General features: G+C 43.5%; 1 protein-coding gene and 1 pseudogene across 5 annotated transcripts in view; both read right to left on the minus strand.

Moving 5' to 3' along the window:
* The window catches only part of COBL (cordon-bleu WH2 repeat protein), a 163,572-nt gene that overhangs the window by 67,166 nt on the left and 69,433 nt on the right, over positions 1-26,973 (minus strand). For all 5 annotated transcript variants that reach the window (XM_066627784.1, XM_066627786.1, XM_066627783.1 and 2 more), the window contains one exon: positions 19,586-19,780. In XM_066627784.1, the coding sequence (XP_066483881.1) occupies positions 19,586-19,780 (195 nt within the window). The remainder of the gene's footprint in view (positions 1-19,585; positions 19,781-26,973) is intronic.
* Positions 14,968-15,087, minus strand: LOC136654572 (5S ribosomal RNA; annotated as a pseudogene).

Genomic DNA, 26,973 nt, shown 5'->3' on the forward strand with positions numbered 1-26,973 from the left:
TGCTCCTTATACTACACAGGTTGGTTATGCTCAGGGCACACTGACAAGGCACTAAAATTGCGAAGGCACACCATAGTAGTTTCTTTCTTTCTTTCTTTCTTTCTTTCTTTCTTTCTTTCTTCCTTTCTCTTTTGATATTGCACACTGCACTGCCAGCCAGGGGCTCACATGCCCCACTGGCCCTACTAATAAGTGACCATCCCCCAAACTCCTGTGGCACACCGTGGACCATTCACAGCATACTAGTGTGCTGTGGCACGGTGGTTGAAATTGCTGCTTTTAGGCATCTATTTCTAAATGGAATAACCATTATAAATTCCAGAACCAGTCCTGCTGGCCCCAAAGTGTTCATAAATAATGCTGGTTCTTCAGCAACAGATAACTGAAACCAATATCAAAGTACCTTGGGGCAGCTTACATTGACATAAGCACTTTTAGCAGAGCTGGTGCAAAACCACCCTGAGCTGACAAACAGGTACTAAAAAAATGGACAAGCCTTGCTTGACTGATAATGAAGGGGAAGAAAAATGGATCAATTCATAAGTTACCTCAGTGTGATTGTTATTGTAGGGCTACGTTCCTGTAGTTGGGTTCAATAACAGACAGCCCAATCCTAACCAACTTTCCAGTAGTGATGCAACCGCTATACAGCCCCAAGAAAAGGAATCAAACGTTTCCATAACTTGAGGAGGCCTACAGGAATACCCCCCTGCCCCACAGGATGCAGTGCATACTCCACTGGCGCAGTTCCATCAGAGTTGGAAAGCTAGATAGGCTGGACTCAGAGAGATGTTTTGGCCATGTGGATAGTCTAGTGTGCACTTCCTAAAATAGTGATAGTGGTTCAGACTGGGTGGAAAGGAACCACCATGAAACTTCCTATGTAATCTAAGCTACCCATGTGATGTATACATTCCCATATAGCATGTGTAGTATAAAAAACAGCCTTGAGAAAACCGCTTTTTGGAGGCAACCACTTTGTAAAGGTAAAGTACACAGTGAGACTGAACGAAAAGAGAAATGCAGGTGCTGGCTTGAGTTCTAGAACATTTTGGAATTAATAAGATCATGTAGGGTCCAAGGTCAACTCATACACTAGAGCATATTTTGCTGGCTGCCCTTCTGTTAGCTTCTTTCACATATTTAGTAGCCACAGTGTACAAATAAAGCTCACAAAGTAGTTACTACAGAAGTTATTATGAAAACAAAAGCAGATGTTGGCTTTGCAACGAGGAGAATGCTGCTGCACTGCATTCATTTTAGAAATTATGGCAAAACACATTTAGTAAGTGTTCTATTTGTTGTTGAGCAGTGATCTGAGAAAATGTTAGGTCTCTGATTTGAAGTTTCTAGCACAACAAAATAAACTGCGTGGTTAGCATCTTGTAGCTCCTTAAAGACTAGTAAATTTATTTATAAGCATATGAAAATCTATATGAAAAATTCACAAGTATGACAGGCTTAAAGGGAGCTCTGCTAACTTACACCAATATACCAATTGCCAATCTGGCCATATATGCTTATTTGCGGAACCAAAACTAATTTGAAAGCGATACGTGCATTAACGTGTGGTTATGGATCATATTATTTATTTACTTAGTTACTTCATTAGTTAAAAGATTTTTATCCTACCTTTCCTCTGCCAGAGCAGTTGCCCAAGGCAGTTTACAATTCATGGGAGGGGTGGGGGGGGATTAAATAAATAAAGAAAAAGCTAATTGGAGGAGAGCAAAACTATTAACACTCAAGGAACTGCTATAGAGGCACAGGAAGCAGACAACCCATCACTCAAATGCCAAACTGAACAAAAAGGTTTTGAGCCCAGGCTGAAACACCACGAGGGAGGGGATAGATCTTAATTCCCCTAGTTGGGAGTTCCGTAATTGTGGCACCATTACCGAGAAGGCTTGCCCCGTGCCACCATCCCCCTAACTTGGGAGAAAGGTAGCACTCAAAGGAAAGTCCCCTCAGATGACCTACGATGGCGGGCAGGAAAATATGGAAGAAGGAAGATTTTCATATTATTCAGATCCATCCAGAACAGAAACTTCAGACACTAAAGAACACTGGTGTTGCTAATTAGACTATGTTGCACCTTTAGTGGAATTCTAGGAGAAATGTATTATTAACCAACAGAAGAACTAGATAATTTCAACAATACAACAGATACCTTTAGACTTTGTAATCCTTGCCTTTGAAATTTGTGAAATTACAGTCTACACACCAAGAATTCTATCCTAATTAATGCTCTATATAGCACATAGTATATCATTAGTAAATTTATTTGTCATTCATACTGGACATAGTCAAAGTCAAGTACTTTTATACTGAATTCTGTATCAACAGTTCTCAAACTGTGGGTCCAGGACCCACCAGTGGGTTGTGACCCAATTTGGGGGGGGGTCACAAAACTGACAGGGCAGATTAGGCAATGTGCACCAAGGATTAAACAAGCTACTGATTTGAAGGGGGGAGCACTGCTGCCCGATCACCATTATAGCTACACCCTTGGCATTTTTAAATCAGACAGCAGACTCAAAGGCCTCTAAAAAGTTTGAGAACCACTGCAATAGAAATTGCATTGCACTGTTGATATTCATGGGACTCAGAAGTGTTTGCTTTGAACATTTACCAGTGAAGGAAAAAAAATGGATTTCATTATTTTTATTTTCCTATAACAAGGAGGCATTTGGTTGATTCAGGAAGTAGGTGAGGGCATGTCTACACCACAAATTTAAACACACTATTACAGTTAAACGAGTTTCAAACTTGTTGACAGTGTACAACAGCAATTTTCAAACTTTTTCATCTGAAGGTACACTGACAAACCACTAAAACTGTCAAGGCACTCCAACCGTATTTTGGACAACTGACAAGGCACACCACACTGCAGGGCCCCCAATGGCCCTACTAATAAATGACCCTCCACTGAACTCCAGCGGCATCCCTGTGGAGCATTCACAGCACACCAATGTGTGTCGCAGCATCCCGGTTGAAAATCACTAAGATGGAATATAAATACCCCAAATGCCAGTCAAATTCTTTACTCAGCAAGAAGTTTCCTGGCGAACTCCCCAGATTTCACATTTAAAAAGTCAAGCATATTGGCCTCACTAAGCTCTTCATTATGAACAGCAAGCAAACTGAAAGCAGAGAACACAAGCCATCTTTTGAAATGCAGATAACAGCAAAATGTCAATAAAATAATCATAATCATAATCATAATGATGTGATTGGTGATCCCAATGATGATTGGCTCTCGGTGTTATTCCAAAACACCTTGAAGAGCATTTGAACAGCATAAGGGCCATAGAAATTACCATCAATCAACCGCAAAAAGCAGCGTTACTAGAACAGCTTACATTTTGCAATGCTATTTAAAGGGTAAAAACCAGGCATCCCAGGTCCTTGGGAAGGACTTGATGTCTGGATAAAACAAACCAGCTAAAATACCTGTCTGTGCAAAAATAATAATATATATTTTTGCACAGTCATGTTTTTGACTGGATTTTGTATACCGTATTTTTCGCTCCATAAGACGCACCTGACCATAAGACGCACCTAGTTTTTAGAGGAGGAAAACAGGAAAAAAATATTCTGAACCAAACAGTGTAATAAAATATTTAATAAACTATAACAGAATAACATTTGAACCATGTAAAGTGAACAGCAGTCAACAGTGGCATTAAGAACCATTATCACTGTCATTAACAAATGGAGAGACTTAAAGGTTTGAGTACTCTAGTTTTCTGGAAACCCCAAGAACTCATCATCGATAGAGTCAGAATTTATGAAGCTCACAAAAGCAGGTGCACTCAAATAGGGGATCACATTATCTTTCTGCTACAATGATGTTCTGCCAAATTCCAATCCACTGGGCCTCGTGCCCGCTTAAGGCTGATCAGTCCCCCTTGTGCAACTCACCAGTGCAGCAAGCAAAAGTGAGTCCAGTTCCAGTCCCCAGATGCCAAGTAAATCAGTCCCATCAATCAGAGTTGCCAAATCAGAGTCCAGAGCCAATAAGCCAAATTACAGTCCAAGGTCAGGTTCCAGGTAGGTCAGTCAAATCCATCAGGGTATCCAGGTCCAGTCACAATTCACAGTCAGATTCCAAATTCAATAAACCCAGTCAGTCTCCTCTCCAACCTGCACTCCTTCAAAACCCACAAACCCTTTCTGCCTCAGGTACTCCTTATATCCCTGAGGGGCCTATTGCCTTCCAGTGGCTGCAGCTGTGTAGCACACTCTGCTGGATGCTCAGGCCTTACCCTTAAAGGGGCCACTGCTGACACCACATCTACCTCCTCGACAGTTCTTCCATGATTCCAATACAAATGAACAAGTGGAAAGTCCAACCACAACTTGAATTCTCAAGACACAACAAACCTCTGGATTTATGGTCAGAATCGAGCCTTACCTGGGGCTTGTGCAATAAGCAAACACTGGCATTCTGACCAAGGAGACAGTTTTTTCTTTGTGATGGGGGGGGGGCTTACATTCAGATGCTGGATGAGGTGAGTGAAAGCGCCCCTCCCCTGCTGTGTGAGTGTGTGTGTGTGGGGGCAGAGCATCTGTGTGTGTAAGAGAAGGGGGAAGCCTGTGTGTAAGAGAGAGGGGGGAAAGTGTTTGTGTTGCAGAGAAGTTGTGATGCTCCAGGCTTGGGGTGGGGGGAAAGAGAGTCTGTGATGCTCCAGGCTTGGGGGGGGGGGAAGCAAGAGTCTGTGATGCTCCAGGCTTGGGGGGGAAAGAGAGAAGCTGTGATGCTCCAGGCTTGGGGGGGGGGAAAGAGAGAAGCTGTGATGCTCCAGGCTTGGGGGGGAAGAGTCTGTGATGCTCCAGGCTTGGGGGGGAGCAAGAGTCTGTGATGCTCCAGGCTTGGGGGGGAAGAGAGAAGCTGTGATGCTCCAGGCTTGGGGGGGGAAAGAGAGAAGCTGTGATGCTCCAGGCTTGGGGGGGGGGAGAGAGAGGCTGTGATGCTCCAGGCTTGGGGGGGGGAGAGAGAAGCTGTGATGCTCCAGGCTTGGGGGGGGGAGAGAGAGGCTGTGATGCTCCAGGCTTGGGGGGTGGAGAGAGAGAGAGGCTGTGATGCTCCAGGTTTGGGGGGCAGAAGAGAGAAGCTGTGATGCTCCAGGCTTGGGGGGAGAGAGGCTGTGATGTTCCAGGCTTGGGGTGGGGGGAAAGAGAGGCTGTGATGCTCCAGGCTTGGGGGGGAGAGAGAGGATTTCCTGGGAGTAAGCCCCCCTGACTCTAATGGGACTTACTTCAGAGTAGGCATGCACAGGATTGGGCAGCGAGACTGCCACCCCACCCACACTTTCCTGGGAGTGAGCCCCACTGATTCTGAGACTTACTTCTGAGTAGACACGCAGGCTTGGGCGCCCTCCAGCGCTGCCACAGTCCGTGCCGGCACTGAGGGAAGGCAGGAGCCCCCCAGCCAGCTCAGCCTCTGACTGCCCGGGGAAGCCAAGCAGAGCAGAGTGAGCGGGCAGGGGGCGGGGCCAGGGCCAGGGCGGAGTTTTTTGTTTTTTTTAGTATTCGCTCCATAAGACGCACACACTTTTCCCCCCACTTTTTGTTTTATGCTACTGCATTACAAATATTTATTTATTTATTATTTAAGTTTTCTACCCTGCCTTTTCTCTGCTGAAAGCAGATGCCCAAGACATCTTACCATTGATAGATTTTTAAAAAATACAATAGAATAAAAAACCAGAAAATGCAATTAACAATAGCAAATAAATTGGAAATACAATGGGGGGGGGACATCAGTTGAAGGAGGGCAAAAATACTCAAGGAACAGCTATAGAGGCACAGGAGACAGACATCCCAAATGCAAAATGAAACAAAAATGTTTTAAGCCCACGTCAAAATGCCATGAAGGAGAGGGTAGATCTTAATTCTCATGGGGAATTCCATAACACAGGCCTACAAAACTGAGGGTCAGAAAAGTTTTTCCCAAACTTTACGGTGGTTTGATATGAATTTGGGGTACCGATTTCAAAAATGGCATTCATTTTGCCCTATCACGTCTAGTTTTGGAGATACAGTTTAGCCTCATTAGTGAATGGTGATAGGGCAAACTAGAAAACTAGACGTGATAGGGCAAAACGGATGCCATTTTTTGAATCCGCACCCCAGATATACCCAGGAATTGGTGTAACATTTAAGGAAGCAAAATGTGTGTTGGCCTGTGTAATTGGTAGGGAGTTCCATAATTGTGGCACCACTACTGAGAAAGCTTGCCCCCATGCTGCCATTCCCCAAACTGGGAGAAAGGCGGCACTTGCAGGAAAGCCCCCTCAGATAACCTAAAAGGGCGGGCTGGAATATATGGGAGAAGGCGGTCTCTCAGATAACCTGGCCCCAAACTGTGAAGGAGGTAAAAACCAGCACCTTGAATTGGGCCCTGAAACGAATGGACAGCCAATGCAGTCACCAAAACAGCAGTCCAAGAGAATCAAACTGCCTAGCTCCAGTAACCAACCTGGCCATCGCATTCTGCACTAGTTGCAGCTTCAGAACCATCTTCAAGGGCAGCCCCATGCAGACAGTGTTACAGTAATCTAATCTTGAAGTCAATAGGGCATGGAACACTGTGGTCAGGTTTGATCAACTCAAGTACGGCTGCAGCTGGCACACCAACCAGAGTTGAGCAAACATATCCTTGGCCACAGCTGACACCTGGCTCTCCAGGGAAAGTTGTGAATCCAGGAGCACACCCAACTGTGCACCTGCTTCTGCAGGGGGAGTGCAATCCCATTCAGAGCAGGCAGATGGCTCAGTACCTGCAACAGAGTGACCTAAAGGACCTCTGTCTTTTCTGGATTCAATCTCACCCTATTGGCCCTCATTCAGACCCCAACTGCCTCCAGACATCTCTCCAGGACTTCCACAGCCTCCCTGTAATGAGATGGTAAGGAGAGATACAGCTGGATGTCATCAGCACCCCACTCCAAATCCCCGGATGATCCCCCCCCCCAGCAGTTTCAAGTAGATGTTAAAAAGCATGGGGGACAGAATAGAACCCTGTGGCACCCCACATTTTTAAAGGCCAAGGTGCTGAACAGGAGTCCCCCAGCATCACCATCTGGGACCTGTCAGCCAAGAAAGAGTGGAACCACTGCAAAGCAGTGCCCCCAGTCCAGCCAGACAACCCAGAAGGATACCATGGTTAATGGTATCAAAAGCTGCTGAGTGAACCAAGAGAAATGCTCCCCTGTCTAGTCCTTGGCAAAGATCATCCAACAGGGCAACCAAGGCTATCTCTGTCCCAAAGCCTGGCCTGAAGCCGAATTGGAAAGGGTCCATATAATCTGTCTCATGTAGGACCCCATGGAGCTGAGATGCCACCACCCACTCAATCACCTTTGCCAAAAAAGGAAGGTTAGTTACTGGTCGGTAGTTGTTTAGATAGGTGGAATTTAAAGAAGGTTTTTTCAGGAGGGGGTGCACAATTGCAATCTTCAGGATGCTAGGCATCACTTCCTCCCACAAGGATGAATTTACAGTGGCCAAGTGGCCAGTCCAGCCCTACCAGATTGAATTAGCCATGCTGGGCAAGGGTCAAGCAGGCATGATGAAGGTCTCAAACTCTAGAGGACCCTATCCACATCCTCATTTCTCTTTATAGAGATGGCACTTGCTGTTTGTTGTTATTTTTTCTACTTTTGCTTTTATGATTATTATTATACCAACAATGGAAATACTTCCCCTTTTGAGTAGACTGACTTTGCTTTAGTGCAGGGGTTTCCAAACATTTTGGAAAGAGGGCCACATCATCTCTCTGACACTGTGTTGGGGGTAAAAAGAATTAATTTACATTTAAAATTTGAATAAATTTACATAAATAAATTTATCAGAGATGGAACTTATATGAAAGAAGTAACTCAAGGTCTATAAGTTTCCCCTGCTAACTGGTAAGAGGCACTTTTTCAAGTGGGTGCTCCTTTTTTATTTAGCAGGGGGAGAGTAACTGGCCCACCTCACCCCAGCAGTGTCTTTTCTAGTGGCTGTCTGCTGGTGTTGCAACTTTTTAGATTATGAGCCCTTTTGGGACAGGGAGCCATTAGTTATTTGATTTTTTTTCTGTAAACTGCTTTGGGAACTTTTTATTGAAACGCGGTATATAAATGTTGCTGCTGCTGCTGCTGCTAATAATAATAGGCCTTGTACAAAGCAAGGCCAGCCTTTCCTTCACTGCCACTGCTACATCACAGATGTGAAATAGCAAGTAATGGAGGGAAGCCTCATCCCACATCTCAGGTGAGAAGTTGAACAGTCATCCTTCTGCTGAGAGCAGTTGTGTCGGGCCAGTACGGACTTCAGCAAGTCTCTGGAGCGCCAGAGGCTCATTGGATACTGGGGGTTCCCTGAGGGCCAGATTGGGAGCCCCCAAGGGCCGCAAGTGCCCCCCGGGCTGGGGTTTGGGCACCCCTGCTTTAGTGTCTCGAAGGGGACTTGTAGAACTGGAAGTTAGACTGGAGAACTTTATAAACGGAATTGTGCATCCTAGGTAACAGCATAGTTACAGCACAAGACACTGATTCACTGCATCCTGCCTTAGAAAACAAGATGAAAAATACCTAAACTTACCCACAAGAGACTATTAGATTCACAAAAGACACAATTCACAACAATGTTGAGGGAACAAAGGAAATGTGTCATAAGAAAAAGGTTAAGATGATATGACCCATGGACCTTGAAATCAAAAGAAACCTCCCTTTCTCTCTGAAGAAAGACAAACACATACTCCTACTTCCTGATGTCTTGCAATGATATTTTCGGATCTAAACCTAAAGAAGATAACTCATCTTAACCCACCCATCCTTTCTGTTAAACCAGTATTTCCATTGGAACAGATTCCTGACAAATGAACTGCTCATAACTGTGATCTAAGACAAAGTTATACAGGGACAAAAAAACAAAATACATAAAACTAATATTCAGAACCATGAGTGAAATAAAGATAAGATGCCCCGATGCATCTTATTACACACAGCATAGCTGTCATAGCATCAATAAAGGATTTCTTAAAAAATTATACCAAATGGAGTTGAAATAAACATTTCATTACTGACTTGACAGAGTAGGACAGAGTCATTGGCATCCTTCAGTCTCGGGAGACTATGGTATTGCGCTCTGAAAAGTGGTTCTGGAACAGCGTCTAGTGTGGCTGAAGAGGCCAATTCAGGAGTGACAATCCCTTCCACACTGGGAGCAAGTGTAGTCTGTCCCTGTTGTGTCTCCCTGGCTGAGGGCCTTCCTTCTTGGCCTCTTGGCCTCAGTCTGTTGGCCAAGTGTCTCTTCAAACTGGGAGAGGCCATGCTGCATAGCCTGCCTCCAAGCGGGACGCAAAAAAACCCACCTCCACATGCTGGTAAATGTTCTTTGGCTATTCAGTTATCTGCTTGTAAACAGCACTTGGGAAGTAAGCATAAACCATGGAGTAATTCAATGCAAAACAGCTATCTACATTTAAGCTACATGATAACACTGTTTACAGGATATCATGTCAAAACCGATTTTTGTACCATCCACATCCTAGAATTGTAGGCATCTTCATCTTAATAATACACATGCCTGCAACAGGACAAAGACAGGCTTGCATTGATATAGCTACACCACTCCCTAGAGTTAGGAAAGTATGTCTTGCCCTGCTGCAAGCCAATTCAAACACTGTTAGAAAAAATATTACTGCATTACTGAGCAAATAGGGATCGTGTTAACACAGTTGGGGCCCAATACTATCCAATTTTTCAGTGCTGGGGCAGCCGCAATACAGCCCCAAGGTAAAGGAACAAATGTTCTCAACTCTTAAGGAGGCATCTGTGACTGCCTCCTCACCACAGGATGCAGTGCATGCTCCATTGGCATGACTGCACCAGCACTGGAAAACTGGATAGGATAGGGCCCTTAGTTCTGTGGTACTAGAAGTATCCAAGATTTTGGACTGACGATCAGCCTAAAGAAAACACAGGTCATGGTTCAGGATGTGGACTCACCTCCCTGCATTACAACCTCTGCACATGAACTGGAGGTTGTCCATGACTTTGTGTACCTTGGCTCAACGATCTCCGATACTCTTTCTCTCGATACTGAGCTAAACAAACGCATCGGTAAAGCAGCTACCACGTTTTCCAGACTCACAAAGAGAGACTGGTCCAACAAGAAGCTGACAGAACATACCAAGATCCAGGTCTACAGAGCTTGCGTCCTGAGTACACTTCTGTACTGCAGCGAGTCATGGACTCTCTGCTCACAACAGGAGAGGAAACTGAACGCTTTCCACATGCGCTGCCTCTGGCGCATTCTCGGCATCACCTGGCAGGACAAAGTTCCTAACAACACAGTCCTGGAACGTGCTGGAATCCCTAGCATGTATGCACTACTGAAACAGAGACGCCTGCGTTGGCTCGGTCATGTCGTGAGAATGGATGATGGCCGGATCCCAAAGGATCTCCTCTATGGAGAACTCGTGCAAGGAAAGCGCCCTACAGGTAGACCACAGCTGCGATACAAGGACATCTGCAAGAGGGATCTGAAGGCCTTAGGGATGGACCTCAACAAGTGGGAAACCCTGGCCTTTGAGCGGTCCGCTTGGAGGCAGGCTGTGCAGCATGGCCTTTCCCAGTTTGAAGAGACACTTTGCCAGCAGTCTTAGGCAAAGAGGCAAAGAAGGAAGGCCCATAGCCAGGGAGACAGACCAGGGACAGACTGCACTTGCTCCCGGTGTGGAAGGGATTGTCACTCCCAGATTGGCCTTTTCAGTCACACTAGACGCTGTGCCAGAACCACCTTCCAGAGCGCGATACCATAGTCTTTCAAGACTGAAGGTTGCCATTACTACAATACTAGAAGTAAATCTGGTGCATAGATAAGCAACTCACCTTGTCTCATAAAAACTCTATTCCATACCATTTAACAGCTTTATAGTATGCCACATCTGTTTAAAAAATGTATCTGGCATTTGTTCATCCTGTTAATACATTGTATGAAGTGGAATTAGCTCTTGACACTAGCACAAGACAGAAGTTTATGATCAGAGCCTGCCCCAGTCTGTCTCAGTGACAGACCTGTGACGGCATATTAGGGAGAACAGCCAAGTCATTGTCTAATTGCCCTCTGTGAACTCATAGATGCCAATACAGCTACCACCTACCTCCTTCTTCTGGCTCCCTGACTGTTTTTAAAGGGCACAGAGGGCAGAAGGAGGCGGAAGGTGGGAAACAGCCCTCTGGGCCACCAATACTGGCAACTCTCTCACTTCTTCCCTTCCCTAACAGAGCAAGAAACTGAATCCATGGCTCCCATGTCCATGCTTAACAAACATTCAGAACAGATTTCACTGAAAAAAATCTCACAGTAACAGTAGTTCAACTTATTATAACTCTAGTTTTATGTAGTGCTGTTTTTATGTTCGTTTTTAAAAAAATGTTATTACAAGCTACCTTTGATAGTTCCTTCAGGCCCAGAAAAGCAGGGTATAAACATTTTAAGTAAAAATCTACATCTAAAATAAGCAACAGTTACAAGCAACTATAACTGTTAAAATTAACTTTATAACTTAAGCATTAACATCCCATTTTATAAAGAAAAGCCAAATTCTTGCATGAACTTTAGCACACAAATAAGATTTTCGCAAACCAAGGCAAAACTGCCAAAAATGACTCCGGAGAGCTATAATATCAGGGCACACCAATTTATATAAAAGATGGCAAGCTTGTAAATCCTCTTTGTCAGTTGACATGTCTAGTCCTATCAAGGGAGCACATTCTTAATTTAATACAGAGTAGAGTCATATATAAACTATCCATGACAGTCTCAGTACAGGTGCTCACAGAAGCCCCTAAAAATCTCATTTCCAAAAAGGCTAATAGTGAAATCCTATGCATGTCTATTCAGAAGTAAACTCCACTGAGTTCAATGGGATTTACACCCAGGTAAGAGTGTATAGCAGCAGTTCCCAAACTGTGCATCACTCTGGGACATTATGGGCTGCCTGCTGGCAGGCTGGCCAGCCACAAGACTGCACAGGAGGCTGCAGGGACAGGTAAGAGGATCGGTTTGGCCGGCCGAGCTCCTGAGTGTGGTTTTTGCATGCTGTGAAAGGCCTGCCTGCTCACCCCAAGTCTCTTACTGGTCTTTATAGCATCCCATGCACTCAACGAACCTGGAAGTGACTGGCAATGACATCATCGCCAGTCGCTTCCAGGAGCCATCTGCTGCATTTGCAGCATGCAGAGATGTCGCTGGACGCCAAAGATTAGGGAGTGCTGCAAGCCTAAGAACTGTTACCAGACGCACTTTTAAGACATGTTCAACATGTACACTTATTGGAGGGACCCCCCATGTCTGCAGGGACCAAGTGTAGCAGCTAGTGGCACAACTTAGTGGAATGGCATGAAGAAGGAGTGAGGCAAGTTTAAAAGGTGCCCATGGTAAACATGCTATGGTTCATAGCCTGCTCCTGCCATCCTCTGATCACCTAAAAGGGGATGATGTTGAATCCAACACCCCCAAAGGGAAGTGGGACTCCATCCAACATGCCTCACACTGCACCAGAAAGCACAGTCGGAGAAGACAGTTTGGGGATTCCTGAATATTGAGCCAGTCAACACCACGCTGGGGCTCTTGAGTGAATGGAGGCCGCATTCAGTATCCTGCAATTTGTTTTGGACCCGTTGGATATGACTGGACCCTAAATTAAGTTCTATCAGGGTCAGTCTAGTTTCCTTGTGGGTCACATGACTTGAATATATTGTATAAATCCTTTTGAATTTATGAAGGCTGGAATATTTTTACATTTCGGTTCAGTACTTTTTATATGGTTCTTGGAAAAAAACTGATGCAGCTAAAGAAGAATTTTATTTATTTCCTTTTTAACACAGAACACAAAATATATTCTATTTTTCTTATTAAAAATATCCACTAATCTCATTGAAAAGAAACATGTTCTCTGATAGCACGATCTTCCTGTTAGGAACAGTTGCACAAAAATAAAGTTCTGTAAACAAACTTCTTATCTTTTTATGGAAGGAAGTCCATTAATGAGGAATTGACGTTCTTCCCTAAAAAAAATTGCAAATCCACTCCCATAAACTAAAGAAATAAGATGAACATGCTGACACTTTTTGCTCCCTTTTCACAGCAGATGGGATAACCTACACACAGATAAAGTACATTTGTTGGCGTTTCCAAAGAAACAGCTTCCTTTGACTATTCTTCTTTCTTCCCTCAGGGCCAATTTCCATGTTACAAGTTTTATTCAGCAGAATTACTCAGTCATTGACATGGGAAGAATCTGCACTTGTGTCTACTTGCAGAGCCACAGCTAGGCCAAACCAGATTCTCTACCATATTTCTATCTGATTTGTAGACATACACAGGTAGTACTCTTTGTTAAGGTTTCTGTCACACTAGCGATCTGCAAGTGCAATCCCATATACAAAAGTACACTATTGGTAGCAGTGGAGCCAGTTCAGAATGAGATATGGTTCATTTCTCTGACTTCACTCTTAAAGATTTCTATCAAAACAACCCATTGTTAAGTGGCCCATTGAAGTTTCAGATCTCAGCAATATGACTTTTACTCCGGGTCAAATAATAAGACAGACAGATCTGCCACAACTCTTGCGTGCTTGCATGAGACACACACACTCTCTCTCTCTCTCTCTCTCTCTCTCTCTCTCTCTCTCCCCAATGCAAATTAAGCTCAAATGTAACTTTATCTTGCTGTGCATCTTCCCACTTCCATTCACAACACTGGCTTGCAGAGCCAAGGAGATATACAGCTTAGGCCCAAATCCTAATCTATTTTCCAGCACTGGCATAGCTGTGCCAATGGGATGTGTGCTGCATCCTGCAGTTGGGGGGCACTCACAGAGGCCTCCTCAAAGTAAGGGAATGTTTGTTTCCTTACCTAGGAGCTGCATTGCTCTTCTGTTAGTGCTGGAAAGTGGCTTAGGATTGTGCCCTTCATGATATACATGTATTGTTTGTATTGGAAGGTATAAGGAAGAAAGAAGAAGCATCAAGCTGCAATTCTTTTATCATATCTAGTTTGGCCTCAAAATGACAACTCTGGGTAGAACAGAGACTTATTAGCTAAACGTAGCAGAAATTTTACTTTGGCTTTAATTCTGCTATGACAGCTAACAATAACCTATTCTCTATTTTTTCTATTACTTATGTGCTTTTTTGTTCTGCAGCTTCTGTTTCAATTCTATTGCTTCTATATTTCCCTGTGTAAATGCAAACTCATTCCTTTTAACAAAGCCAACTCAGAGTTTCAACATCGTTTTATTGCCCCTTCATAATTCAGTGTAACCCAGTATAGAGTATAATTGGTTTTCAAAACAATTTGCCATTTCAGAACTATGCTAGCTGCTACTGGCACCCAAATTAGGCTACCCCAGTGTTCTACAACTGACAAAATGGATTCTAGTCATAAAAATCTTACACCACAATATATTTGTTAGTTCATTAAGAAAGTGGTTCCCAAGCTTTTTAGCACCAGGACCCAATCTTTAAAATAACCAATCTTGGACTTGGTATAAAAAAGAACTGGAAAAAAATATTTTATTTATAATAACCAGAGAAAGTTCCTCAAACTTTATCTCTCTATATCTACATATGCTTGCAAACTGCAGGAGCTGAGCTCGTTGCAGGGCAATTAGCAGCTAATCTGATTTTTCAATAGCCTCAGGGCTTGAGGCAATTATTTACCTGATCTTTCCATCATCCTTTGGCGACCCATCAAAAATCAGGTCCTGACCCACAGTTTGGGAACCACTGCTTTACGGTGTCACAGGGACTGGAATTGTTGCTATAGTAAACTAACGAAAAAGTGGCATCAGGGGCTGGCTACATAGCTGGACAGTTCCTTGATCCCTCAAGTACCAATAGGAGTGATAATGACCAATGTTGGTTGTTGGTTGGCAACCTTCAGTCTCGAAAGACTATGGTATAAGCCTACAGCACCAGGTATTCCCAGGCGGTCTCCCATCCAAGTACTAACCAGGCCTGACCCTGCTTAGCTTCGGAGATCAGATGAGATAGGGCATGTGCAGGGTAACAGTGGCATCAGGAAAAAATGGAGTGCCATGGGGCATCCTGGCTTTCCTCTGGAGAATGCAGCAACCTAATGCTGACATTGCCTCTGAAATTCAGACCAGAACAATTAAGTTTGGAATTTTTTTTCTTCAAAAACAAAAAACACTGCAAAGCTATGGTAACAGTGTCATGCTGCTAGGAAATTAACTTTACGAAATGTATTTCTTGTACCTAAAATTAATACCATAAAAGAGAAAAAGCAGATGAAAGCACATCTGATAATGAAAGTATACATCGTGATGCAAAATGCTGAACCAGTTGTTCCCAAATAATCCCAAAAGCCTGCCCTATTGGCCAACTTGAAATATAAAATTATACCTTACATAAATTCAGAACAGTACAGAATACAGCAATATTTTACACTGTGATGTTTTAATGTATGCTGCTGTAGTGCCTCCTGCCCATCTCATCCTAAGGGGGGCTGCATTCTACATCATATGCCATCGAGTAAGACATTTTATAGGATTTGAGAGGCACAAAGGGAGGGAGAGATAAATCAAGCAGGAGTCTAAGGTGCAATCACCAAAGCCCTTTTATTATTCTCAGTTTCAAATGGTTATAAAGCCAAATCCATTTCTCCCACTGGGTTCTTTATCAACTCAAATGGAGTTTGCCTGAACCCTGGCCTTGGGAACTACTGGTGGGTATCACTGAAACCGGTTTATGGCCTTCTATGTTTACTTGGCCCCGCCCTGGTGATGGCCTTGGGTCCTGCTGATACCACACCTGGGATGGGCTCCGAGTCCAACTGAAAGCCTAAGGGTGCAATCCTAACCAACTTTCCAGCACTGGCATAGCTGTGGCAGTGGAACATGTGCTGCATCCTGCAGTTGGGGGGGCAGTCACAGAGGCCTCCTCAAGGTATGGCCATGTTTTTTCCCTTACCTCGGAGTTGCATTGCCCTTATCTCAGTGCTGGAAAGTTGGTTAGGATTGTACCCTAAGTCTCCTCCTTAAGGGACTGGCCTCATGGGACTCTACAACCTCAGCTGCTCTCCTCCCCTTTCCTCCCTTCTTGGCTTCCTTCTTAGAGTTTTGGTCAACCTTTGCTTTTTTTGGCTTACTCCCTTGCTGACCTATATTTTCCTTCCAGCCTCCCAGTTCCCACTTCCTTCCACTCTGTTGTTTCCCGTGTCCCTATCTTGTCTCTTTCTTTTCCTCTTTCTCCTTTATATTTCTGTCTATTTTCAGTCCATCCCTCGCTTTCCATTTTCTGCTCTACCTCCCTGCCTATTGAAGTGCTCCCACTCTGGATAGCTCCACCCCCTTTCAAGGTTGCAACTGGCTGGGACACAAACCATGTATCATGATATCTCAGCACCCAGCAATGACATCATCACCGAGATAATACAGGGAGCTGGCCCAAACCAGCACAGACTCAGCAAGGCTTCCCTGGCCTGCTAAATGTCACAGCCACCCATATAATGTTGTGAGCCACTTGTGCAGAAATACCCCTGTATAAAGAAAACAGACAAAACACGTACACAAACTGAAGTCTAAAGACCACACCAATCACTGCAACAAAAAAGGTGTAAGTCTAATATTGTACTCTTATAAACCAAACTACATATGATATAGTGTGTGGTCAGAGTGCAGTTACAGGCTTAAAGTTATTCGTAAGAAGTAGTGTCATAGAATATGATTTGGATTAGGACTGCAGTGCAGAAGTATATGGTATTTCATCCTTTACCTCAGTACCATTTTGCCCTAGAAAATTCCTCCTCTCCTGAAGAGGCTATTTAACCCCTAAAGTGCTATTGTCACAAAGGGCACTTTCAGCATTAAACAGCTTCTAGGGAAAAATTTTCTGCAGAAAAATGTTGCAGAAGTAAACCACCTCTCCACTGCTGTCTCTGCCTCAGCAGCAGCTGCATGTAGGTAGAGTACAGTTATCTCTACCTACATGCTGAAGTATTTAATATCACATGTAGACTATCTCTGAGACAACGGCATTTCAAAACAAAAACTCCCACCAAAAAAACCACCAAACACCAGATGTCCTTGGACACAAACAAGCCAAACATGAAGGGAATGGCCCTCCCCAACAGTATGACTAGTCAGTACTGGTACAGTGCCAATACATGGAAATACCATTTAACTATCTTGGTTTAGCCATCAATAGAGTTATTCTCCACAATTTTCTCCAATCCTTTTAAAAAACCATGTAAGTAATTGACTTCACATCATGTAATGGTCAACTTCATACATACATAAGAACATAAGAACAGCCCCACTGGATCAGGCCATAGGCCCATCTAGTCCAGCTTCCTGAATCTCACAGTGGCCCACCAAATGCCCCAGGGAGCACACCAGATAATCAGCACACCAGTAAACTATACATTGTGTGAAGAAATACTTTCTTCTGTCTCTTCTGAATCCATTTCCAATCAATTTAATTGGGTAATCCCAGGCCCTATTATGAAAGAAGGAAATAGATTTCTCTCACACCTCTATGCATAGTTTTATAAATCTGGACCATATCTCCCATTAGTCGTTTTTTTTAAAACTAAAATTCATACATGCTTTAGGCTTTCCCATCACAGTGAAGGTGTTCCAGCCCCCTTGATACTTGGGCAGCCCAAACCTATGCCCTGGAGGCATCGCAAGGTGCAGTGGTACAAAAATGTATTCTGTGGGGATGGGACAGCCACTGGAATCTCCTCCAGATAAGGGAGCAAATGTTCCCTTAACCCATGTAGAAACTGCGACAGCCCCAATGGGTCTCCTCAGAGCTGTGCAGAGCCAAGGAGGCCTGTGTAGGGTTCCATGGCTCAGGAGAGGGCACAGGATACGGCTGCAACCTCTGCCACTATCTGCACACCCTTCCTAGGCCCGATCCTCCTCTGGCCCACCCTCTCTCCACCCAGTTCTGCCCCCTCCCCCATTCCCCCTGGCCACCTGCTCCAGTAATCCTCCTTGCTGTCCAATAGGGATTCTTCCTGCCTGCAACTCCAGTGACACGTCCTCCCAGTGCTGAGGCACAGCACCAACTGGCACTGGCCTCTCTGCCAGCACTGCGGGCTCACCATCCACGCCGGACCTTGTGCTGACAGTGGGCCACAACTGCCAGTGATAAGCCCAATAGGATTGGACCTTAAGGTGCCATCTTCTCTTGCTTTCTGAGCTCTAGCATATCCTTTTCATTTTTAAACGGATAACAATATACATTTCCTGGTGCTCGCTATCATTTTGTCTTAATTTTGTGCTGCTATATTTACTATTTCTGCACTGAAGTTTCTAGGCTTTATCATCTCTTAAGATCATCTCTTAAGATCTCTTAAGATCTTGGGGTGGTGGTGGACAGGTCGATGAAAGTGTCGACCCAATGTGCGGCGGCAGTGAAGAAGGCCAATTCTATGCTTGGGATCATTAGGAAGGGTATTGAGAACAAAACGGTTAGTATTATAATGCCGTTGTACAAATCTATGGTAAGGCCACACCTGGAGTATTGTGTCCAGTTCTGGTCGCCGCATCTCAAAAAAGACATAGTGGAAATGGAAAAGGTGCAAAAGAGAGCGACTAAGATGATTACGGGGCTGGGGCACCTTCCTTATGAGGAAAGGCTACGGCGTTTGGGCCTCTTCAGCCTAGAAAAGAGACGCTTGAGGGGGGACATGATTGAGACATACAAAATTATGCAGGGAATGGACAGAGTGGATAGGGAGATGCTCTTTACACTCTCACATAATACCAGAACCAGGGGACATCCACTAAAATTGAGTGTTGGGCGGGTTAGGACAGACAAAAGAAAATATTTCTTTACTCAGCGTGTGGTCGGTCTGTGGAACTCCTTGCCACAGGATGTGGTGCTGGCGTCTAGCCTAGACGCCTTTAAAAGGGGATTGGACAAGTTTCTGGAGGAAAAATCCATTATGGGGTACAAGCCATGATGTGTATGCACAACCTCCTGATTTTAGGAATGGGTTAAGTCAGAATGCCAGATGTAGGGGAGGGCACCAGGATGAGGTCTCTTGTTATCTGGTGTGCTCCCTGGGGCATTTGGTGGGCCGCTGTGAGATACAGGAAGCTGGACTAGATGGGCCTATGGCCTGATCCAGTGGGGCTGTTCTTATGTTCTTATCAACTTTGCAAGATCTTTGCTATTAGATAAAATAGCTTTTCGCAGGAAGTCTGCTCCTCAGGGTAAATTGAGCAATTTAAACTTTATAAGAGTTTATCTGCAAGACTGGAGTCTGTTCAAAAAGAAAAAAAAATGATCAAGATTGAAGCCTTCAGATTTCACACTAGTGCAGTAGCCCCTGGGATCTGAAAGAGAAACAAAATAGCATACTGGACTCAGATGATCCCATTCACCAGAGGCCTGTCTATGCTCATTTTGTGTCTTGACTCCTGTAATTACCACTTGCCTCCTGCTGACTGTAATTGTTTCTAGGCCAAACTTTGCCAAAACCTGCAACCAATGTTTTCTCAAATTTTCATGATTTAGGTTTGCATTTTTAGAAAACAATTCTTACCTGACTCAGTATTTTGTCTTGTCCATTTGTCTCCTCATTGTGCAACTGAGGAATCTCTGTTGGTGGGGGAGGTGCTCTTCGTTTTTTAATTTCAGTGCTTGCAGTCATTCCTGAGATGTTCCCAAGAGATAGTGATGGACCCAGTGTACCCGAGCGTGAATTCACTGAAGGAGAGTTTGCAGACATCATAACTCCCTGCAAGTAGATGCACATCAACACTTAGTATAAAATGAATGTCAAAAGTCAACCTTTATAATCTACACCCAAGCAAACAAAAGCCCCCTCCTACTAATCCTGCTTTCAACACTTTTCCTCATGTTCTAGATAGGCTACAAGCAGCTGCTTATGCCAACTAATGGTGTCAACCTTCATGCAGGCATTCATTTCTGAGGGATACAAATGGACTAGGATACAAGAACAATTAGTTATAGGATTTACAGAATTGCACTGAATTTCTGTCTTTATGACAACAGTCTTAGAGTTATTAACCAATTAATATGTTAAATAATTATAACTAGGCTATGCCTTGTATGCACACTTATATGTCACTATGCCAAAAGTTATTCCAATTCTCAAAAATTGCTCTCATAAACATCCTTGTGTTCTTGGTGCTTCCTCTGCTTTCATGGAATACAAAGGGGAACTTAAAGGTCAGTGAAAAACAGAACACAGTCTGCGCCTGAGTGCGATTACGCTTCCTGTTCTCTTTCCGTACTGGTCAACCACATTTTTTCAACACATTAAGCTATTTTTTTTGTTGGGGGGTTGCCGTAGTCAAGGCTTTCTTTTGCAGTCCTTTGACAAAACCCACATACTTGAGCTATCTGTCTCAATAAGCAATTTCCTCATTTACAGAAATTGTCAAAATTAACCAACTGGGTTTGTTTTAAATGTTGGAGTAACCAGATACAGCAGTTACAGGAGCAATTCATTTTTTTATCACCAGGACTGAAAGGAAGAACTTAAAGCAAACAAACAAAAATACTTCTATACAGAGAACTGATTTTGTTCTGAATCTGTTTGAATTTGGAAAACTAACAGCACAATCATATGCATATCTGCTCAGAAATAAGTCACACTGAATTCAATGATTGACTCCTAAGTATGTGAATATAGGATTGCAGCTGAAATCCAGGCCTCATAGCTGTACAGGCAAGGCCCCTGTATATATGGATTTACTTATTCACAGATCTGTGAATCCATGGGTTCCCCTGCACACCTATTTCATTAGCTGAGTTTTACTGAAGAAGTGCTTGCAACATGAGTGCTTCTTTCTTAAAGAGTCTTGCTTAACTAAAGAGCTAAACGTGCAACCAACCAGACCACACACTACAGAGTGACCAACAGGAAACAAGTAACACCTTGGAACTGAAAGTGAACATTTGATATTGCTTGCCTTTAATTATTTTATAAGCCTAGCTTTTAAAGTAAAAGTAAGTAAAACTTTAAAAGTAAGGAACCAAAGGAATTACTTTATTTGGTCTTCAGCTCAAGTGGGGCTGAGTATTCAACCAAGACTCTCCTGAAACACTGACACAAGATATATTTATTTATATTTCAAATAGGCAAATGTATTGGCAACCTTCAGTCTCGAAAGACTATGGTATCGCGCTCTGAAAGGTGGTTCTGGCACAGCGTCTAGTGTGGCTGAAAAGGCCAATCCGGGAGTGACAATCCCTTCCACACCGGGAGCAAGTGCAGTCTGTCCCTGGTCTGTCTCCCTGGCTATGGGCCTTCCTTCTTTGCCTCTTAGCCTCAGACTGTTGGCAAAGTGTCTCTTCAAACTGGGAAAGGCCATGCTGCACAGCCTGCCTCCAAGCGGGCCGCTCAGAGGCCAGGGTTTCCCACTTGTTGAGGTCCATCCCTAAGGCCTTCAGATCCCTCTTGCAGATGTCCTTGTATCGCAGCTGTGGTCTACCTGTAGGGCGCTTTCCTTGCACGAGTTCTCCATAGAGGAGATCCTTTGGGATCCGGCCATCATCCATTCTCACGACATGACCAAGCCAACGCAGGCGTCTCTGTTTCAGCAGTGAATACATGCTAGGGATTCCAGCACGTTCCAGGACTGTGTTGTTAGGAACTTTGTCCTGCCAGGTGATGCCGAGGATGCGTCGGAGGCAGCGCATGTGGAAAGCGTTCAGTTTCCTCTCCTGTTGTGAGCGAAGAGTCCATGACTCGCTGCAGTACAGAAGTGTACTCAGGACGCAAGCTCTGTAGACCTGGATCTTGGTATGTTCCGTCAGCTTCTTGTTGGACCAGACTCTCTTTGTGAGTCTGGAAAACGTGGTAGCTGCTTTACCGATGCGCTTGTATTACCCAGAAACAGCATCATTAGATCCACAGTAAGGAGCAGGCCCTCTTATAAGCAAACTGTCCAATGCTTTCAAGCTTTGGTGATCCAACAGAGCAGCTCCTTATGATTTGAGATCTGTTCCACCATAGCCATCAGAATGATATTAATAAACCATCAGAGAAGAGATAATGTTTGAGAATTAGGGTAAGGACAAAATGGCTTCCATCCACAGTACGTTGGACTCCACCATTTTTGTTATACAATCTGTTGATATATCCAGAACATGACTGGTCAGGTGTCATTGCATGAGTTTCACTTATTAAGGCTCAAGGATCTTGGCAAAGTATATGGCTCACCATTTTGCTGCTAAACCCTTGCCCACTGTGACTTGTTAACAGAAGTGAGCGGACTACATGGATTCTAATGCTGGCCTACGTGAGGAAGTTCCACTGCCCACACTGAAGGAGATGGCTGTATGGCCACTTCTACAAGCACAATTCTACGTATGTCTACTCAGAAGTAAGTTCCACTGAATTTAATGGAACCTGCTCCTAGGTATGTGTTATAGGATTACAGCCTAAGTCTATCCTGGAAATTTCTCCAATATCAGCTGCTCTTTTCTTCCTCCACACAAACAACTTATAACAGTCCTTAAAGGTTCTTTAATTGTAAATAGTCCTGTGCATCTTGTTATACAACACTCTGTATTAATGATCATCCATATATTCAATTATCTGGAAATTTTAGAGTGGATCAGCTTTGTGCCCACATGGTCCTACATATAACATAGTCCTACACATAATAAATCATGGTCCTACAGATAACTATACAGATAGTGCAGTGAAATGGCAAGAGCATGGCAAGAGTCTTCAAGCATTTTCGCTTTCTTTTCCCAGGTGAGATCTTATTCAAGTTATGTCAAAGGAACTTTTTGAATTTTTCTTGTTTAAAATGGCAGTATTGCATTATTATTTTCATTACTAAAGAGAAATAATGAAATAAAATAGACAGTCAGCATCCCACAAGGATATTTATTTTGAAATCCTATGTCAAAGAGACCTCTCTTATCTCAGCAGAGCCTCTGCTGACTTGCAAGCCACTTGCAAGCCACTTCAGTATTCTCTATTCTCAAACAGACAATTTCAGCTTCCTCAATTGATAAACCACTTCATATCTTTCCCCATGGAAAACTCATTAATGAGTATTCTGAACTCCAAAAAATAAGACAATGCCCAAACCAGATCTTAACATTAATATTAAAGACTGGTCTACTGATTACTGATGTCACAAAGGCACTCAACCCTACATACTAAGAGACTTTTCCTGGTTCTATTCTGCACTGCACTGCACTCCTTGAGAGAAGGGGCTCTGCAGGAGGGAGTTTGCAGATTCCCAAGTACAACTTGTTCCTCCCTCTCAACTTTTCAGTTTTACTATTCTCACCCTCTATAGCAGCTTGGCAATTAGGAGAAGGAGGAAAGACATTCACACACATTTCATTGAACACAGAAAGGTAGAAAATCATATATATAAATAACTAGGCAACGAGGCACTTTTAAAAGTTGTGCTTCTCTTTATATGTAGCAGAGGGAGAACAGCTGTCCTGACTCTTCAGTATAGCATCATTTCTAGTGGTTGGTGTGCTTTCTGTATCTTTTAAAATTATGAGTCCTTTTGGAACAGGGAACCACTTATTTATTTTGCTCTGTAAACCACTTTGTGAATTTTTTGTTGAAGAGTGTTATATAAATATTCTTAATAATAATAAAAGAACATTCAACTAGAGTGGCAAACAAGGAAAATTCTGGCCAATAAACTTGAAGGAAAATGACCTATCCAAGAATTACACATTGTCAGAATCAAAGGTAATGTGACTCCTATGAATCATTACCAATGTAAATTTTAAGACGAGCTATAACACCATAGTTAAACCAGGAATTCTTCCTGCATATGCACAGTTGTGGCTAATAGGAGAACAGATAGTTCCTTCAGTAAATTATGTTCTGCCAAGCCACTCCTTGATTCTTTTTTACCCAACTCATCTCTATCCAGTTCTCAGATGGTTTGGTGTTCTTCCAAATCGAACAATGTGTATGTGCTTTGTAAGCAACAAGAATGAAGCAACAGAAGCACTTCATTTGCATCAGATTATGAACCAAAGAAAATGAGCAGTCCTAACTTTGACAGGCAATTGGTTCAGTCAACAGCAAAGTCCAGTTTAAAACCCTATGCAATAGTTACTTGGGAGTAACTCTCATTTAAATCACTAGGATTCAGAATAACTTTGCTAGGACCTGGCAGCACATCTTCAAGCATAAATGATGACAACGGAGCCTAGAACTGTACATCTAAGGGCGCAATCCTAACCCCTTATGTCAGTGCTTTCCAGCACTGGCATAGCAGTGCCAATGGGACATATGCTGCATCCTGCAGTTGGGTGTCACTCATGGAGGCCTCCTCAAAGTAAGGGAATGTTTGTTCCCTTACCTCAGAGCTCCACTGCCCTTATGTCAGTGCTGGAAAACACTGACATAAGGGGTTAGGATTGCACCCTAACAGCGCAAAGATGACGTACTCTGGATAGTGTACTTTGGCTACAACTTCAGGGTTGTATTATTCTTGCATTATAAGGGTTGTATTATAGATGATATTTATACTTATAATTATTATAATTATAAATTAAGTTTAATTATTAATTATATAAATTAAAATATTTATACTTATAATTATTATAATTATAAATTAAATTATAGTTTATAATTTGCTTTTCAGCAAAAAGTTTACAAAGCAGTTTACATATCAAAATACATATCAAAAAAGAAAGCTCCCCGGGCCTCCGGGGGGGGGCGGCCCCCTGGGACCAAGTGTTTGCCCATTTCCGTTGTTTTAGCTATTGCGGGCGGTTCCAGAACAGAAACCCTGCTGATAAGGGGGTATGCCTGTATCTCTTTCCAGTTTCCACTACAGTTTCCACTAAATGTGGAAAGTAACATGTGCAACACAAACTGTGGAATTGGCTTGATGGGCAAAGAGGCTGTTACAGGTAGAAACACAGAACAGCACAATTAAATTATGCTCCGTGGCACATTAAAGATGTAGAAATGTCTGCACTATGAACTTGAGCTATACCACTATGACTGTGACACCTTTGGAGAAACCAAGGAATTATAAGGCCACATGACATGTTACATTAAGAATATTATTACAACCGACAAGCTTATGGTTTTGTTCTCTCCCCCCCCCCCCTTAACAGGAGCTGGTTTTTATCTAAGGCTTTTACCCTTTAGCACCATGGCACAAGCAATCTGAATTACCCATCATCTCCACAAGCCATGGATATTATTCATCCTACAACAGAAGTTCCCAGCTTTCATTGGGTGCAGAGTTGTTTTTGTTATCTGACAAACAAATATGCAGAAACCATTACATGGCTCTGTCTCCTTGTCAAGGTGATAGGCACTGAATCACTGAAGATTTGTATTAGAAAGAAGAAAAGCAATTCATTATAAAATGTTGCAGGTCGGGCATTCACAACCCTTAAGATAAGTGCTCCTGTTCAGGACCCCAAATAATTGGAACATGCCTTGTGCTCTGCAGGCCTTGCAGGTGGAGAGACTTTCAAAATGAGGAAAGGCTTTCCACTTATGAGCCTCTTCAGCCTAGAAAAGAGACGCCTGAGGGGGGACATGATTGAGACATACAAAATTATGCATGGGAAGGATAAAGTGGATAGAGAGATGCTCTTTACACTCTCACATAACACCAGAACCAGGGGACATCCACTAAAATTGAGTGTTGGGAGGGTTAGGACAGACAAAAGAAAATATTTCTTTACTCAGCCTGTGGTCAGTCTGTGGAACTCCTTGCCGCAGGATGTGGTGATGGCATCTGGCCTGGATGCCTTTAAAAGGGGATTGGACAAGTTTCTGGAGGAAAAATCCATTACGGGTTACAAGCCATGATGCGTACGTGCAACCTCCTGATTTTAGAAATGGGCTGTCAGACTGCCAATGCATGGGAGGGCACCAGGATGCAGGTCTCTTGTTATCAGGTGTGCTCCCTGGAGCATTTGGTAGGCCACTGTGAGATACAGGAAGCTGGACTAAATGGGCCTATGGCCTGATCCAGTGGGGCTCTTCTTCTGTTCTAAGATGAAACAATTTTTTTTTTCTTTCCCATTAAGGCATTCAGTTGCTGTGCTATACAGTACTAGAGGTTTCACAGCTGGGTATAATCCATGAACCTAAGTATTTTATTGCTATGTAACAGGTAGTGGTGGTGTCTGGAGAGTGGAAAAAAATAACCTTTTTTTGTTTTTCTTCCTAAAGCATCCCTATGCGGCAGGGGTTTCCAAATTTTTTTGACTGGTGGCTCCCTTGATCTACTAGGCCGTTGGCTGTGGCCAGTGGCATAGCTAAGGGAGTGCAAGGGGTAGCAGTCACACCGGGCAACAAGCTTTAGGGGGGCAACAAGCTGAGCTTGACACTAGTGGCCAAAATTGTGAAAATCTTGGTATGTACGAATAATACCATCATGTTACATATCATTAGAAAGGTAATTTAATGCAGAATGCAATGAAACAAACAATATCTGTATTCTATCAAAAGTTATGGCCAATTAACCAGAAAACAAAAACACAACTGCCTTAAGGAACAAACAGTGGATTTCTTTAACTCAAAACAGATCTATGAGACAGATTGTTCTGATAGCCAATGAGATGTTATTATGATACAGCATGGAAGGAGGCAGGTTTCCCCCCCAATTTGCACTTTTTAAAAAGCCTAGGTGTGATGTCACTTCTGGTTGTGACATCACTTCCAGGGCATCATCTTGAGCTCCACACTGGGCTACACGTTCAGTAGCTACGCCACTGGCTATGTCTCCCCATTAGGGTTACAATCCTATAAGGGTGCAATCCTATCCTGCACTGGAAGAGGCAAGCCAGGAGACTTGCGCTGTATCCATCGCAGGATAGGAGCAATAAGCAGCTTAGTCAGAGGCAAGGGGAAAATTTTCCCCTTACCCCTGGGTAAGGGCTGCTGCCCCCAATGGGTCTCCTCAGACTTGCTCCATCTCTTGAGGTGGCACAAGTTCG

Source organism: Tiliqua scincoides, chromosome 5, assembly GCF_035046505.1.
Source record: "Tiliqua scincoides isolate rTilSci1 chromosome 5, rTilSci1.hap2, whole genome shotgun sequence".
Taxonomy (NCBI): domain Eukaryota; kingdom Metazoa; phylum Chordata; class Lepidosauria; order Squamata; family Scincidae; genus Tiliqua; species Tiliqua scincoides.